We start from the raw sequence: 17,829 nt of genomic DNA, 5'->3' as shown, positions 1-17,829 counted from the left end.
AAAGCCTGCTCACCCAGCCTCCTAGCCCCCATCCCTGCCTCCACCCAGAGGCCTTCTGAGCCTGGAAGGCTGAGGGCCCTGGGAGAGGGGAAGCGGGTGTGGCTGATCAGGATGAGGGTGAAGGCAGACTGAGTCCCCTGGGGGTCTGCAGCCTGCTGGCGGGTTTGCAGGACAGGTACAACAGGACTCCTCTGCAGGGGCAGATGGGAGGGGTTCTGAGAGGAGGTGGAGGGTGGGAGCCCCTGAGACGGGAGTGGGGGTGTCCTGGATGGTGGCCAGCCCCAGCCCCTGGCAGTGGCCTCCCTTGTCACTCCCTCCCTCTGTTTTGCCTTGGCCTCTGGGTCTCTGTCCTTGTCCCTGTCTTTCTCTTTCTCCCTGTCCCCTCCTGGTCTGCCCCTCCCTCGATGCCTATCATATCTGAGTTTCTGGTCTACCCCTCTCTGCTGTGTGTCTCTTTCTAGGTCTTTGTTGGTTGCCTTGTCTGTGCCCCTCCCCTGCCCTCCTTCACCCCTTCTCCCTCCACCCCCCACCAGCTCTGTCTGTCAATCTGTGGGTCTGAGGGTCCAGTACTCCCCCGCCCTGCCTCCACATCTCTCCTGGGGTCTCTCCCTTCACTCTGCGGGGTTCTGGTCTGTCCCCCGCTGGGTTGGGCTTTCTGTCTGTCACTCACTGGGACTCTCCTGTCTCTGGTCTGTTTTCTCTCTGGGTTCACCTCAGCTTCTCTTTGCCCCAGACTCTCCCCCAGCCTGTCTCCCCTGCCCCTCCTGTCTGTCTCAGGCCCCACCCCAGCCTTGGTCTCCCTCCCCTTGACCCTCACTTGGGTTTCCTCTCTCTCCTACCCCTCTTTATGGCACAGCGCAGCGAGGCAGAGCTTCTAGATACCTGGGCATTGTCAGCTAGCAGCCCAGGGCTTGCCCTCTCGCCCGCAGTCAGCCTTCTCTAGATGTCCCACACCTCCACCAAGCCAGAGTCCCACATTTGCCCCAGCCCAGCCCGCACCTGTCCAGGGAGCCATAGCCTCCTCTCTCAGCCCGGCCTGGGTCCCAGCGGTTAGAGGATCTAGGGAGAAGAAGGCGGGCACATGCTGGTCTCTAGGAGAACAGAGCAGCCAGTGCTCATGCCTCCTGCAGACTCCCTTCCACTGAGACCCCAGTCCAGCCCCCAGCCCGGGGCAGCTGCCTGCCCACGACTGCCCATGTGTGTGCCTCAGCTTGGGGGTGCACATTCTCACGTGGTTGTCTACCCAAGCACTCGCACAGCCCCTCTGCACAGTTTGCTCCTGTGCATGGCTGTGTGTGGGGAGTACCACTTGCCCCTGTGTTGGTGCCTCTGCCCCTAGGAGCGTTCCTAGAAAGTGAGTCTCACATGCATCTAGGAGCCAGCGGAAGGGAGGGACGGTGGTCCTATTCTCTCCTTGACACGTCCTTTGGGCCGTCCCCTCTCCCCTCCCCCTCACCAGCTGCCAGCGGTCCCAGCCAGGGGCCGCCTGCCCCACCCCCCCAGTCTGTCCCAGCTCCCAAGCCTGCTGCTGTGTTCGCCATATTTGGCCACAGTGCTCCCGCGGGGGGCGGGGCGGGGCTGACATCACCCTAAGGAGGGGGGGCCACAGCCTGCTTGAGGGGAGGCAGGCAGGGACTTGGGGGAGGCAGGAAAGTTGTTTTAAAAGTCTGGGGCTGCCTGGGCCGCTGCTGCTGGAGGGAGGCCTCAGGAAAGGGGTTAAGAGGGGTCTTAGCTCATTGTAGCCCCTCTTCTCCCTCCCCTCTAACAGCTCCGTGGCAGTGTCAGACTGATACCTGTGGACAGGCCCTGCATCCCGACTGCTTCAACAGGGGGGTCGCTAGGTGCCCCCACCCAGCTAGCACACCCCTGTCCCCTCACTTTTGTTTTTCTTTTTGTTTTTTTAATTTAAATTTAATTTTTAAAAATAGAGACAAGGTTTTCACTATGTTGCCCAGGCTGGTCTTGAACTCCTGGCCTCAAGTGAGCTTCCCAGAGTGCTGGGATTATAGTCGTGAGCCACCACCCCCGACATTTCCTTATTTATTTATTTATATTTATTTTGTTTACCCCTCATTTCTATTCCAAGAATTCCCTTCTGGTTGAGGAGTAGGGGCTGGGGCTCTAGATCCAGTTTCCTGGGGTGAGGGACAGGCTGGGAATGAGGGCATCTGGCCCCTCTGATGGGTCAGAGGCACAGCTCCTTCTGGCAGCCCACTGGCCACGGGAGAGAGATTCCTGGTGGCTCTGGAGGCATAACTGAAAGGGCTTTACGTCAGTGCGGGGTTCTTGAAGTTGCTCCAGCTGCTTGGGCTGAGGGGGACCTCCTGGGCAGACTTAGGGCAGTTGCTATGACAGCTGAACCTCCTTTCTTTCTCAGGTGGTGGGGTCTCTCAGCACCCTCCCTATAACCTTCCTGGTTATAAAACCGAAGCCAGCTTACCTGGGTTCAGAACCCAGCCCTAGTACTTACTTGTTGTGTGCCCTAAGGCAAGTTGCTTAACTTCTCTGTTTCTTGGATTCCTCATCTATAAACTAGGAATAATAATAGTATCTGCCCCATAGGGTTATTGTGAGGATTAAATGAGTCAATGTGTGTGAAATCCCAGAACAGTGCCTGGCATATGACAGGTACTGTTATTAGTAGTAATATTAAGTCTAAACTCAATAGTTTAGAATAATTACAATAACTAGTTGAATAGCTGAATAACTAACTGAATAATAGTTTAGAATAACCAAGGGCCGGGGCACGGTGGCTCACGCCTGTAATCCTAGCACTTTGGGAGGCCGAGGCTGGTGGATCACGAGGTCAGAAGTTTGAGACCAGCCTGGCCAACATGGTGAAACCCTGTCTTTACTAAAAATACAAAAAATTAGCTGGGCATGGTGGCACGCGCCTGTAATCCCAGCTACAGGTGTATGCCACCATGCTGAGGGGGGAGGCTGCATGGGAGTCTGAGGCAGGAGAATCGCTTGAACCCGGGAGGTGGAGGTTGCGGTGAGTGGAGATCGCGCCATTGCACTCCAGCCTGGGTGACAGAGCAAGATTCTGTCTAAAAAATAAAAAACAAATAAAAAAATTTAAAAAGAAAAAAAAATAACCGAATAACTGGCTGACATTCAGGCCCCCCAGGCCCTCCCCACCTCATTCTACTAGTGACCCCCTCAAGCCTCCCTAAGCAAACAGGTGGCTCTGCAGAGAGAGTCCACCCCGACTCAAGCAGCAGGACCTGGAATTCATCTTCCTCTCCCTGGCTTCTGACGGGGTCCCCCACCTCTCCACCCCTCCCCTTTCCCTGCTGCCCAGAGCTAAGTCCCAGGATCTAGCCATCATGGGCTCTTAGATTTCCAGGACCCTGAATACATTGGACATATGGGTTCTGGGGCTGAAGGGGATTTGGGGTGAATCTTGGGGTTGTGAGTGATAGGGAGCCTGGTGGGGTGTGGTCCAAATGAATAACTCAGCCTGGCAGTTTCAGGGCACTCACAGTTTACAGAGCCCTGGCCCACATGGAGGATGGGCCAGGGCAGGGGCGGGCATATGGGTGGTTTACGGGCTGCTGTGGGGCCTGGAGGTGCGGGAACAGGAAGTGGGATAGAGGAGTGGGTGAGGTTGAGCCAGGCTGTTGGCCAAGCACCTTCTCAGCTGCTCCCTCACCAGTTCCTTTTTTGTAATTCCTGGGGCAGTTCCTGTCCTATGTTAGGCCCCTTGGCAGAGTTCTGGTTAGTTATTAATTTGGGGAAGGTAAAATGATGCCCTTCTGGGTCAGGGACTCTCCTTCTCCCCTGAGGGGTCCTTAGCAGGGTTGCATTGATGCTGGGGCGAGAGTGAGGGGTGGGGGTCCCTGATTGGGGATCTGGACACTGGGGAGGAGGAGCTGACAGGGAGAGCTGAGGAAGCACAGCCCTGCCCTTCTGCTCCTCCTCTCTGTGCCCCTCAGCATGCCTTTGGCAGCTGCGTGACCTTGTGAGCCTCAGTTTTCCTCTCTGGATAATGGGCTTTATTCCCTACCTTCCCTGCTTTAGTGTTTTTTGTTGTTGTTGTTTGTTTGTTTGTTTTTGTGTGTTTTTTTTTTTTTTTTTGAGACAAGGTCTGCTCTGTCACCCAGGCTGGAGTGCAGTGGTGCTATCTCCACTCACTGCAACCTCTGCCTCTGGAGTTCAAGTGATCTTCGTGCCTCAGCCTCCTGAGTAGCTAGGATTGCAGGAGTGTGCTGCCATGCCCTGCTAATTTTTTTCTTTTTTTTCTTTTTTTTTTTTTTTTTTTTTTTGAGGAGTCTCGCTCTATCGCCTAGGCTGGAGTGCAGTGACGTGATCTCGGCTCACTGCAACCTCTGCCTCCTGGGTTGACGCGATTCTCCTGCTTCAGCCTCCCGAGTAGCTGGGATTACAGGTGCGTGCCACCACGCCCGTCTAATTTTTGTATTTTTAGTAGAGATGGGGTTTCACCATGTTGGTCAGTCTGGTCTCGAACACCTGACCTCATGATCCAACCACCTCGGCCTCCCAAAGTGCTGGGATTACAGGCATGAGCCACTGCACCAGCCTAGTTTTGTGAGGTTTGAATGAATATGAAAATGGCTTTTCCCTGCAAAAGTGCTGTGTTGGTGTGAGGCATTGTTATTACCGATTACCTATTTCTTGAGTGTTATGAGCTGGGCATGTGGTCGGTACTTTGTCATGAGCTCATTTACATTTTAACCCTCACAACCTCAAGGAGGTCTCCTCAAGGAGACCCTTTTCTCGTTTTACAGGACTGAGGCCTAGAGAGGTGAAGTAGCGCGTGCATCCCAGGTCACACAGCTCTGAACAAGCTGTGGTTGTTCCTCTGGTTACCTCCATTCCACCCGGAGCACCTGCTCCTAGGGTGGGCTTGGGGCTGGGGGCGGAGCTCCAGAGCCAGCGGCTGTGGGATAGGAGATTGCTGTAGTTGAGGAGGACCCTGGTCCCAGTTCCTCTCTGTCTGTCCCCCAGGCTCAGCCGCCCAGCGGGCTCAGGCCCAGAGCCCAGAGCAACCAGCACAATAGCGTCCAACAGCTGGAACGCCAGCAGCAGCCCCGGGGAGGCCCGGGAGGATGGCCCCGAGGGCCTGGACAAGGGGCTGGACAACGATGCGGAGGGCGTGTGGAGCCCGGACATCGAGCAGAGCTTCCAGGAGGCCCTGGCCATTTACCCGCCCTGTGGCCGGCGGAAGATCATCCTGTCAGACGAGGGCAAGATGTACGGTGCGTGCGGGGGGGCGCGGGCGGGACTGCGGCCCTTCCCCCTGCTCTCTGCCCTCTCACCCAACCGGTTTGGTGACGTCGGAGGCCGCCAGCCGCTGATCGGGCGAGTCTGGGCGCGCAAGCCTGTGTGTCTGGATCCTCCTCCGCGCTCCTCCTCATAAACAAGCCGGGCTCGCCCCCTAACCAGGGCGCAGCCCACACCTTGGCACCCCCGCCTGCTCCTCCTCTCCTCCCCGCTACCGGCCTGGAGGTTTCGAGGTGACTCAGTGGGCCCAAGAAAGTGGGTCAGCCCAGTCTGCGCCGGTCGAGGCCCGGAACGGGGTCCCTTCCCGGAGGAGGATGTGGAAAGGAGGCCCAGTGACAGTCGCCCCGTGACTCCCACAGCCCATACAGTTCTCTCCAGTGAGGGCTGTGGGAGGTCGCACGGGGACAAAGGCCTGCGTGGGGCTGTGGGGACGCGTTCCCTCCTCAGTCCCCTTCCCCACTCCTTGTGTTTGCTGGCCCTTCTCTTTGCCATCTTGCCCATTTCCAGAAGGGAGTGTCCCTTCTTGTCCAGCCCTGAGAGGGCTCTCCCAGAGCTGCATTTTTGGGATAACTCGACCCTTCTGGGCCTGGTTCCTGGCCAGCTCCCCTATTCCTCCCAGCAGCGCGTGGCTTGAGCGAGGCAGGCCCAGCCCTTCCCAGGGCGCGCCTGTGGGAAGGGATCAGGTCTGCTCCGTGTCCCTTGGCCACGCCCACCCAGCCCCAGAGCCCCACCTTGGGGGCAGGCAGATGGTCCAGGGTGCCTTCCACAGGGTGGGTGCTGTCTGCCCCCACTGCTGCCTCCCAGGCTGGGGAGCCCCACAGGGTATTTTTAGACAGGGTGGAGAGAGTGGGGTGGAGAGGGGCTGGCGGGAAGGGAGGAGCAGTGGGGCTGGTTCAGTCATCAGAATGGAATTTGGAGAATTTGGCCATTCTGGGGAGGCCATGGGGTTGGAGGGCAGAGAGCCTGGATTTGGGGGTAGAGGTGTACACCTTGACCATGCTGACTTGGGCTCAGCCGTGTGGCCCAGGCATCCCCCTTTCAGGCCCAAGTCCCTGGACACTGGCAGCTTTTGGGCCCTCAGAGGGTCTGTGGTGCAGAACAGACCCTGCACCCCAAGGCTCACAAGGCTCTCACAGGGTGGAGAGACACTGGGAACTGGTGACATGGGGGTGACAGGCACAAGGACATGGCGACATGCTCAGTGACACATCTTGACACAGGCCGCCAGTGTAGGAGGCACATTGGAGGCGGTCAGTGCTGCCTTCCTGTCCTTCCTGGTCTTTCACCAGAGAAGGGAAGGGACTTGTCCAGGGTAAAGACAGAGCAAGGGCAGGACATCCACCTGGGGCAGGCTCATTCACACGCCCCCACAAATCCATGCACTAAGAGCACTGGAGCTGGTGACACAGGCAGGAAGCACTGCTAGGGGCTGGGAGGATGGGTGTGCCTGGCCAGAACAGGCCCTACCTGGCTACTGTCCTGCTGACCTGTACCACAGCCACCCAGTCTGTCTGCAAGGAAGCCTGTCAGGGTGCCTAGCGCTGCTCAGCCCAGCTTGCTCCTACCCTGCAGCCCTCACGCACCCCTCCCCTGAAGAGCAGCCCCTCTAGGTCCTAGAGGCGGTAGGATGCAGCTGTGACTCCCCAGCCACCTTTGCATGCCCTGCATGTGCAGCTTGGGGTGAAGAGAGTGAGGAACAGAAGAGCAGTGTTTTGGGGAGGGTCGTGGAGTGGCTTCCCAGTGGGGTGGGGGTCTCCAGCCTCTGGCTCCACCCTTTGCCCACTCCTCATTTTCTCTCTCACCCCAATCTAGGCCGAAATGAGTTGATTGCACGCTATATTAAACTGAGGACGGGGAAGACTCGGACGAGAAAACAGGTAGAGAGATGGTTTATGCTGGGCCCGCCACCCACACACTCTGTCTCAGCTGCCCCGGTCAACCCCTTGCCCCTACCCTGCCCACCCTCTCGAGGCTGCCCCTGACCTGGACTGCCACCCTCCTTGCCTCATCACGCTTCCCTTACCCCCTCAATTTTACGCCCTCCCACCCCCAAGCAGCTCCATTCACCCTTCCCACTTCTCTTGGAGAGATGGCCCCACTGTCCTCTCTGACCACCTACTACCCTGCCCAGGGCCTGTGGTTCAGGGACCACAGATAAGCCCATGGGGCTGCTGTGGCTGCTATGTGGTCCCTGCCCTGAGTGGCTCACTCACCAGCCAGGGAGCCTGATGGTCAGATGGATGGGTACAGAGCAAGGTGGCGGGGCTGAGAGAGTGTGGGTGCAGGGCACTCTGGGACAAGCAGCCAACCCAGACAAGGCTAGGGGAGTGGGGAGAGAGAGCTGGGAAGGCTCCCTGGAGGAGGTGACACTCGGGATGTATTTTTAAGAAGGAATGGGAGTTAGTCAGGCAGAGAAAAGGGAGAGGACCCTTCCTCCCAGGCTGAGGAAGTTGAATATACAACTAATAATCATGGTAAACCCATACAGAGCTTCCTTTAAGTTAATTTATTTAATCCTCTCAGTAACCTTATTAGATAGGTACAGTAATTATCTTTTTTACGATGAGGAAACTGATGCATAGGGAAGTTAAGTAACTTCCTCAAGCCCCCCAGGCAGGAAAGAGCCGTGCCTGTGGGCAGCCTGATGTAGCGGAGGGAGGATGGGGACTGCTGGGGTAGGGGACACTCAGCAGGAGACACGGGGGACAGGTTCCCCAAGGGGCAGCGGTGGGCTACAGGAGGGTATGGAGCAGGGAGTGACAGGTGGCAGCTGTTGAGGAAGGCCCTCAAGCAGCCAGGACAATAGATTAGAGAGGGCTGGCTGGAGACGGGGAGGCTGGCCATTGCGTGCATAAGCAGAGGCCTAGATCAACAGTGCCAGGGCCTGGGATGAGGGTAGTGGTGGTGGGAATGGAGAAAAATGATGATGTAAGAGACAATTAGTGGCTTCTGGTCCAGGGAAGGTGGCAGTGTGGTGACAGAAACCTGAAGGGGAGGGGATGGGAGTGATGGCCCCACTGCATGGGAGAGAGGCCAGGCTGGAGGTGGGACCTGGAGGAATGGAGGCCAGTGCTACCCTCACACTCCCAGCCTCCTGTCCCGGTGGGATTTGGACCCACAGATCCCCATGGTGCATATGACAAGTCTGGGCTGTTCCATCTTTCTCAAAGGAAGGTTCTGAGCCTCCCTACCCAGTGTAGAGGCGGCAACGATCCCTCATTCATTCAAGCATTTATGAACCACCCTCCCTAAGTCTAGCTCATGCAGCACCAAATTTATTCACTTAGCTAATGATTGACCTACTGCTATGTTCTAGGCACCAGGGATACCACATGGAGGCATGTGCCAGGGCCCTGTTCCCTGGAGCCCTTGGGTTCAAATACTGGTTCTACCTGGGAGTGGGCAGTAGTTGGCCTCCCAGCCTTGCATTCTTAGCCATTGAATTAGTTAACATGTGAAGACTCTTAGAACAGCGTAAGCACTGCAGAAGAATTTGCTACTGCTATTATTATTATTCCAGACATTATTATAAACAGAAAGCTGTTCTGAGCTCAGAAGCGAACTCTCAGCGGGTCCTTCTCCACCCGGAAGAGGTGTTCATAGGAACCTGTTAGTCAGAGTGGGAAGGGGCCAAGGGTCACTAGGTCACTGTTTTTTTTTTTTTTTAAGTTTTATAATTAATATAGAGATGGAGTCTCACTATGTTGGCCATGTTGTTCTTGAACTCTTGGCCTCAAGCAGTCCTCCCGCCTCAGCCTCCCAAAGTACTAGGATTACAGGCACGAGCCACCACATCCAGCCAAGCTGTGTCACTTTGAACTGAGGCCAGAGTGGATTGCAGAGGTGGGGCACATCCCAGCCCCTGAATTCAGGGTCCACCATCACACCTGCTTCTGCCTAGCATCCTGAGAGGGCTGCCTAGAAAAGAGCTTTTACAAACCAGCTGTTGACAAGCACAGAATTTTAGAAACCACTGCCTTCATTGTAAGGGCATAAGGTACGAGGATGAAACGCCCCCTATCTTTACTGTTTCTTAGAACTCTGGGTTTTTAGATCCCAGTGAAAGGGGATCTGTCCTCTGGTTGTGAGGACAAGGCATGTCTTTATGTGTTAAAAAGAGTAACCACTGACAAGGTTTTATTTTTGGTCCTTTTAAAATTTACTTTCGACCTATAATCCTAGGACTTTGGGAGGCCGAGGCGGGTGGATCACTTGGGTTAGGAGTTTGAGACCAGCCTGGCCAACATGGTGAAACCCTGTCTCTACTAAAAAATACAAAAATTAGCTGGGCGTGGTGGTGCGCACCTGTAATCCCAGCTACTCGGGAGGCTAAGACAGGAGAATCGCTTGAACCCAGGAGGCAGAGGTTGCAGTGAGCCGAGATCACGCCACTGCACTCTAGCCTGGGTGACAGAGCGAGACTCTGTCTAAAAAAAAAAAAAAAAAAATTACTTTTGGCAAAGAAATGCAGTTTTAGATTTTTACAGATACATACATGCAGCAATTCGTAGCAAGCACAATGCCTCCATATGGACAAAAGAGCTAAATATTAAGTTAGAATGAAGCTCCGTGTGACTTTCAGCTGTTACAGAGTCAACCATTTGGAGGTAGTCTTCTGAGCTAAGGGTCCAAGTGAGTCCTGGTAACGTAGCTTGGTGGTGAGTGGAGTCAGAGTGGGCTCTGGAGTCAGACCGCCTGGGTTTGAATCCTGGCTGTAGCACTCAGCTGTGTGATGGCTTAACCTTTCCAGGCTTTAGTTTTATTATCCGTAAGTCAGGGATATTAGTACCTGTGTTTTTGTGTTGCTGTAAAGATCAAGGGGTCGGTACGTGTAAATGCAGAGGACGATAGTATCTGTGCTCAGTAAACGCCAGTTACTATCACAGCCTGAAGTGGTCGGTAATTTTGCTGGACAGGAGTCTGATTCCTGGGCTCAGTGAGGCAGTGTGAGGAGCACCCACCCAGGTCCTAACCAGGTGGCATCACATACATACTCACTGTCAGGCTGTGATTAAAGAGAAAAACGAGCTTTCTTTGTGGGAGTAAAAACAACTCACAAAGAAAGCCAGTTGCCAATGCTGAAAGCGTGAAGTGGCATCAAGGATCTGTGTGTTTCCTGGGGAAAACAGTGACATTTGGGTTCGCTGTGCCTCTGGGTCAGATCTTTGACAAGGTCAAGGGTCTGTTGTGTCAGCTGGACACACAGCCCAGGGCACACACAACCAGACAGTGATTAGCTCAAGTTTGCCTGCGGAGGCTGCAAGGAGGAGATGGCTAGAGAAGAATTGCAATTAAGAGCACCTACTGAGTACATATATACACACTAGCATATATTAGCCCAAGCAGAAAGAAGGTATATTGGGGGAAAAAGTTATGGGAGCAAAGCAGGAGGGCCAGGCCTCTTTTCATAGGCTGGTGCTGTGGTTGGGGTTGACAGGAGGACTCAGGCAGTGGTACCAGGGAGATCCCTGGTAGAGGATGTGGCCTTGATATATAAGCTAATGGCCAACAGGAGCACCATGGCCATTGCTGGCACCTGTGGTGCCAATAAGAAAAAGGTTGTCTTCTCTGAGGACACCAGTGAGAAAAAGTCACCCTTTTTGCGGGGAGGACAGGGTTAGGCACAGCCTTGTACAAGGACACATAGCTTGGGCAGCAGAACTTGGGCTGGATTTCAGCCCTCACTGGTGCCCTTTGGGCCAGTGAACAACCTGTGCAGCTGTACATGGTGGCCCTGGAAGCCACTGTGGCTCTTGATCATGATAAGACCAAGAAGAGAACAGAATTGGCAGTGTCAAGAGGTGTCTGAACCGGGCACAATGGCACATGCCTATAGTCATAGCTACTCGGGAGGCTGTGGTGGGAGGATCGCTTGAGCCCAGGAGTTTGAGATCAGCCGGGGCAACATAAACCCTGTTTCAAAAAGAAAAAAGTTCCCCCCATTTACATGTAGTTCGCTAGAGATGAGAGGTCTGGGATGCTCCTTGCCCGCGGCCACCCCATGGCTGTGCCTCCTCACTGTCTGTGTTTTCCTCTCTGGCGGGGCGCGGGGCGGCCCCTAGGTGTCCAGCCACATACAGGTTCTAGCTCGGAAGAAGGTGCGGGAGTACCAGGTTGGCATCAAGGTATGTTGGGTGTCTGGCGGGGGCCTTCAGCCCTCCTGGGCCCCTCACCCACGGCGCTGTCTCTGCATAGCTCAGGCCTTTCCTTGGCCAGCTCTCCAGCCCCACTGTGCCTGTTTTCTGGCTGAAGCTCTGTTCCTGCCTCTCCTTCCGCTCTTTCTGTTCTTTTTCTCTTTCTTTCTCTCTCTACAGGTCTCTAGCCACTTGCAGGTTCTAGCCAGGCGGAAATCTCGGGAGATTCAGTCTAAGCTGAAGGTACGGGGCCCCTGCCACCTGGCCTGGCCTGCCCAGCACCCTCCTGGGTGCAGGCCTGTCGCTGCTTTGTGGCTCCAGCCTGGGACAGGCAAGGGGCTGAGAAGCTGTGAGGGGGTCCAGAAAGAAACACAAGTGGCAGCAGGAAGCCCAAGGGCCCTGTCAGTGAGGGAGAGGGAGACCATCTGGGGGCCACTAAGGCCCACCCCTCCTCTTCTCTGTTTTTCTTTTTCTCCTTCCTGACTGCTGCTTACTAACTGCATGGGGACTTCCGTGGGCAGGGAGGAGGCCCCGGGGCTACTGGCCGGCAGGGCTATGGAGGTGGGCATGGCAGTTCCTTGCAGATCTGGCTGTCCTGCAGCTGCGGATCTCAGAGTCTGGGGTTCATGACTGAGGCCCTTCTCAGGGCCTCACGCTGGCCGTGTGCTCTTCTCCCTGCCCACAGCGGTGCAGCGGAGGGGGCCTCTTACCCCCAGGCCCCCATGCCCAGAGCCTAGTTCCAGAACATATGGACAGACCCAGAGGGCACCAGCTTGTTTTCCCTCACTCTGCCCTTTCCAGGGCTTGTCCCAGCTGGCAGGCACTCCCTCTGTGGGGACGGGGAGGGTCTGCTGAGCTTCCTTGGGCTCCTGGGAAGCTGAAACCCATGGGCACTGGGTGGAGGTAGGCGCAGAGACGTCCCTCCCCCCACAGCCCTGGTGCTGCGCGCGTCCTCTAACCCATCTTCCCTCTCTCCCTCACAGGCCATGAACCTGGTAAGTAGCACAGCCCTCCCCAGTGGGAGTGGGGAAAGGGTCTTAACACCTAATACAGGATTTTCAAATGACAGATTATGAAACCAGCTTAATAGGTGTGCAAGCCTCATTTTAAAAAAACGAAATGGCCGGGCGTGGTGGCTCACGCCTGTAATCCCAGCACTTTGGGAGGCAGAGGTGGGTGGATCACAAGGTCAGGAGATCGAGACCAGCCTGACCAATATGGTGAAACCCCATCTCTACTAAAAATACAAAAATTAGCCGTGCATGGTGACGAGTGCCTGTAATCCCAGCTACCCCGGAGGCTGAGGCAAGAGAATTGCTTGAACCCAGGAGGTGGAGGTTGTAGTGGGCCGAGCTTGCGCCACTGCACTCCAGTCTGGGCGACAAAGCAAGACTCTGTCTCAAAAAAAACTATAAAAACGAAATACAGTGGTTCTCAAAAAACCTTAGAGTGCATCAGAATTACCTGGAGGGCTTGTTACACCAAATTTCTGGGCCTTACCTCAGAGTTTCTGATTCAGTGGGTCTGGGCAAGGGCCTGAAAATGTACATTTCTGGTTGGGCACAGTGGCTCACGCCCGTAATCCCAGCACTTTGGGAGGCCAAGGTGGGATAATCCATCTAGCCCAGGAGTTTGGGACCAGCTTGGGCAATGTAGCAAGAACCCATCTCTACAAATAAAAAAATTTTTTTAAATAAAAATATCAGCCAGGCACAGTGGCTCATGCCTGTAATCCCAACGCTTTGGGAGGCAGAGGCGGGTGGATCACCTGAGGTTGGGATTTCAAGACCAGCCTGACCAACATAGAGAAACCCCGTCTCTACTAAAAATACAAAATTAGCTGGACGTGGTGTGGCGCATGCCTGTAATCCCAGCTACTTGGGAGGCTGAGGCAGGAGAACTGCTTGAACCTGGGAGGTGCAGGTTGCAGTGAGCTGGGATCGTGCCATTGCACTCCAGCCTGGGCAACGAGTGAAACTCCATCTCAAAAAAATAAATAAATAAAAAATAAAAATGTACATTTCTAACATGCTTCCAGGTGATGCTGGTGTGTTAGTCCAGGGACCATACTTTGAGAACCACTGATGAAACAGAATAGAAAATAGGAGAGTAGACAGGCGCGGTGGCTCACGCCTGTAATCCCAGCACTTTGGGAGGCCGAGGTGGGTGGATCATGAGGTTAGGAGATCGAGACCATCCTGGCTAACACAGTGAAACCCTGTCTCTACTAAAAATACCAAAAAAATTAGCCGGGCGTGGTGGCAGGCACCTGTAGTCCCAGCTACTCGGGAGGCTGAGGCAGGAGAATGGCGTGAACCCGGGAGGCGGAGCTTGCAGTGAGCCGAGATCGCGCCGCTGCACTCCAGCCTGGGCAACAGAGTGAGACTCCGTCTCAAAAAAAAAAAAAAGGAAAATAGGAGAGTACATGACATACAGTAAGAGGAAATATCTTGATATATATTGGCCTTTGGAATAAAATAAAATAATTTCTTACTGTGGTTGTGGTCAGTGGTGATGGGCACTTGGGGGACTGAGACCAGGAAGGTGCAGGGACTCTCCCAAGATCACACAGCAGAGCTGGGGCTGGAATCCAGGCCTGGATCTTCAGGAACACCTGCCATCCTAGTGCTTTGGACTCTGCCGGGGTTATGGGAGAGGCCCTAAAGCAAGCCCTGGCCTCATCCAGCCTGGCCCTGGCTTCATGCAGCCCCCTCTCCCCAGGACCAGGTCTCCAAGGACAAAGCCCTTCAGAGCATGGCGTCCATGTCCTCTGCCCAGATCGTCTCTGCCAGTGTCCTGCAGAACAAGTTCAGCCCACCCTCCCCTCTGCCCCAGGCCGTCTTCTCCACTTCCTCGCGGGTACATGGGTCCCAGGAGGTGGGCTGGTGTGGGGGTGTGCCGTAAAGGATGAGCTTTAGTGGGGTTCATGGATGCTGAGGGGCCCCTGGGCCTTGTCTCATCCCTGCAGTTCTGGAGCAGCCCCCCTCTCCTGGGACAGCAGCCTGGACCCTCTCAGGAGTGAGTATTGTGGCTCATCGTCCCATGCCCTCTTCCTCCTGGCAGCCGCACAGGGCTTCCCTCCCATTTGGGCTCCAGCAACAGCTGAGCAAAGTTTTAATTCAAAAATAGAGGGATGCAGGCTGGGTGGTGGCTCACACCTGTAATCAATCCTAGCACTTTGGGAGGCCGAGGTGGGAGGATTGCTTGAGGCCAGGAGTTCAGAATCAGCCTGGGTAACAGGGCAAGACTTGCTCTCTCCAAAAAAAAAAAAATTAGCCGGGCGTGGTGGTGCGTGCCTGTAGTTCTAGCTACTTGGGAGGCCAAGGCAGGCTAGGATTGCTTGAGCTCAGGAGTTCCTGAGTTCCAGGCTGTAGTGAGCCTTGATTGCACCATTACAACTACAGCCTGAGCAACAAAGGGAGACCCTGTCTCAAAAAAATAAAATAAATAAAAAGCTGGAGAGTGGCAACAGGACAGCTGATGCGCTGGCTGTTCACCTATGCATTCTCTCATTGGCATGCATCCACTTGTCATCTCCATCCCTTTGTTTACTTTCCACTCAGTTTCTGAGGCAGTCTCTCAGTTAACAAGTCAGGTGGTCAAGTGTGCTGGTTCTTCAACTCTAAAACAACTTTCATCAAAAGACTCTCAGCTTAAGGAGCAGCTTTTCAGGGTGGGGGGTGGGGAAGGTTGAAATGAAATCTTACACTAAATGGGCAGATCAGCTGGGAGACGCAGCAGGATTTCACAAAAGCTAAAATGTGCAGAAAACAAAAAGCTTGCGAGTTAGCTTTTCAGCATGCGTTTCTGGGCTTCAGCAGAAAGGCTGGGTGGCTTGCTCCTGGGGTCTTAGAAGAGGGGCTGGGCCAGGTGGAAGGTGGGGAAGAGGGAGCCCTCTCACCAGGCTGTGCTCCTGTCTGCAGCATCAAGCCCTTTGCACAGCCAGCCTACCCCATCCAGCCGCCCCTGCCGCCGTCGCTCAGCAGTAAGTTCCCCACACGAGGTGCTGTCCCTTGGCAGCTGCACCTCCACTCAGGAGAGCTGGGGTCCAACTGTGTGTGTTTGCTTTGGGAGGGAGGGGGTTGTGACATCTATAGGAGATTGGGACAGGCCAGGAATAGCCCCTTTACCTTGTACAATGTTGCTTCCAGATCTCTGGCACAAAACTATAGCCAAGCTGGGCGTGGTGGCTCATGCCTGTAATCCCAGCACTTTGGGAGGCTGAGGCAGGTGGATCACCTGAGGTCAGGAGTTCGAGACCAGCCTGACCAACATGGTGAAACCCCGTCTCTACTAAATACAAAAATTAGCTGGGCGTGGTGGCGCATGGCTGTAGTCCCAGCTACTTGGGAGGCTGAGGCAGGATAATCACTTAAACCCAGGGGGTGGAGGTTGCAGTGAGCCAAGATTGTGCCATTGCACTCCAGCCTGGGCAACAAGAGTGAAACTCCATCTCAGAAAAACAAAAAACCATAGCCAGTACACAGCTACAAGCACACACCACCAAAACCTACATTTACACACATCTCTGTGGGTAGAAAACTCCTCATAAGGAAATGCACCGAAATCTTAACAAGGCTTTCTCTCTCTAGATGGTAGGATTCTGGGTAATTGTTCTTTCCCTTTTTTACTTCTCTGTGTTTTCTGTTTAAACACACATTAATAGTCACACAAGGAAATGTTTTTGATATATACTACTAGGGCCACCACATATGGTTGTGCAGGTTATGCACTGTACAAGGACACCTAGTAGGGGAGTCAAAATCCAACACATGTTCCTTCCCAAAAGGGGCACCTTTGCAAGCTGGGGGCAGCTTTGTCAGTAAGCACCTGCGTGCGTCTATGCAGATGAAAATCTGTCTCACCCTCCCAGGTTATGAGCCCCTGGCCCCGCTCCCCTCAGCTGCTGCCTCTGTGCCTGTGTGGCAGGACCGTACCATTGCCTCCTCCCGGCTGCGGCTCCTCGAGTATTCAGCCTTCATGGAGGTGCAGCGAGACCCTGACACGGTAACGTGTTTGGGGGTGAGGGTGAGGCTTTGCACAATTGTGGAGAGGCCGGCCGGGTGATCCCGGGCTGCAACTCAGGATCTGGGGGTTGGGGGTCTGGCCTGTTGAGGAAGCCTCAGGCAATTCTATACCTGTGCAGTGCTCCCTTCCCCACCTCCGGGCCTGCAAGCCTGAGTACTCTCCTGACCCTGTCTGGGCCCTCCCCACAGTACAGCAAACACCTGTTTGTGCACATCGGCCAGACGAACCCTGCCTTCTCAGACCCACCCCTGGAGGCAGTAGACGTGCGCCAGATCTATGACAAATTCCCCGAGAAAAAGGGAGGACTGAAGGAGCTCTATGAGAAGGGGCCCCCTAATGCCTTCTTCCTTGTCAAGTTCTGGGTGAGTCCCCCTAGCCTTCTCTGCTCCAAGCCCCCTTCCCCACCCCAGAGGTGCAACATCCAGGCCCACTGCATTGACCTCTGACCCTGCTCCATCCTCATGGCTTGTGGGCAGAGTGCCAGAGATGGATCCTTGGGCAGGACTCTGATGTGGTGTGGCGGGAATATTTCTGGTCTCTGCCAGCACCTAACACCCCCCCACCCCCATTGCCAGGCCGACCTCAACAGCACCATCCAGGAGGGCCCGGGAGCCTTCTATGGGGTCAGCTCTCAGTACAGCTCTGCTGATAGCATGACCATCAGCGTCTCCACCAAGGTGTGCTCCTTTGGCAAACAGGTGGTAGAGAAGGTGGAGGTGAGTGGGGGCTCTGGGTGGCTTGGTGGGGCTGGGAGCAGGCAGGCTGAGTGACACCTTCTCCATATTCTCTGCAGACTGAATATGCCAGGCTGGAGAACGGGCGCTTTGTGTACCGTATCCACCGCTCGCCCATGTGCGAGTACATGATCAATTTCATCCACAAGCTGAAGCACCTGCCTGAGAAGTACATGATGAACAGCGTGCTGGAGAACTTCACTATCCTGCAGGTATGGGGGCAGCAGGGGTCATGGGGAGTCCCACAGGCCAGGGCCTCCAAGTTGGGTAGCCAGACACATCGCTTGGATGAAAGGCACAGATCCGGAAAGGAGAATGGTCTGTTCAGCCCCCTGCCCCATGGCCCTTTTCTCCCTGACCTCCTGAATCTCTTACCTGCTCCCCCGCAGGTGGTCACAAGCCGGGACTCCCAGGAGACCCTGCTTGTCATTGCTTTTGTCTTCGAAGTCTCCACCAGTGAGCACGGGGCCCAGCACCATGTCTACAAGCTCGTCAAAGACTAGGGTGCCCTCTGCGCCTCCATAAGGATGCAGGGTGAGCATCTCCTCTCCACACCTGCCTGGCACCCCTGGGGGGGTCCAGAATTGAGGATTCATCTACCTGCCAGGCCTCAGGCCCAGGACCCAGGAGGCCTCCCCACCTACCCCAGCACACACACTCCCTGCCACTGTTCTGCGCTTTAATTG

General features: G+C 55.0%; 1 protein-coding gene across 1 annotated transcript in view; it reads left to right on the top strand.

Annotated features, from left to right (window-relative positions):
* Positions 1-17,829, top strand: part of TEAD3 (TEA domain transcription factor 3) — a 23,978-nt gene extending 6,149 nt beyond the window's left edge. The window contains exons 3-13 of the mRNA XM_058432242.1: positions 4,972-5,222; positions 7,060-7,124; positions 11,310-11,372; positions 14,103-14,240; positions 14,350-14,399; positions 15,305-15,366; positions 16,255-16,388; positions 16,598-16,771; positions 16,985-17,125; positions 17,203-17,355; positions 17,533-17,829. Coding sequence (XP_058288225.1) covers positions 4,972-5,222; positions 7,060-7,124; positions 11,310-11,372; positions 14,103-14,240; positions 14,350-14,399; positions 15,305-15,366; positions 16,255-16,388; positions 16,598-16,771; positions 16,985-17,125; positions 17,203-17,355; positions 17,533-17,646 — 1,345 coding nt within the window. The 3' untranslated portion in view covers positions 17,647-17,829. The remainder of the gene's footprint in view (positions 1-4,971; positions 5,223-7,059; positions 7,125-11,309; positions 11,373-14,102; positions 14,241-14,349; positions 14,400-15,304; positions 15,367-16,254; positions 16,389-16,597; positions 16,772-16,984; positions 17,126-17,202; positions 17,356-17,532) is intronic.

The sequence above is a fragment of the Hylobates moloch genome, unplaced genomic scaffold (assembly GCF_009828535.3).
Source record: "Hylobates moloch isolate HMO894 unplaced genomic scaffold, HMol_V3 SCAFFOLD_20, whole genome shotgun sequence".
NCBI lineage: Eukaryota > Metazoa > Chordata > Mammalia > Primates > Hylobatidae > Hylobates > Hylobates moloch.
This window is presented reverse-complemented; position numbering and strand designations above follow the sequence as displayed.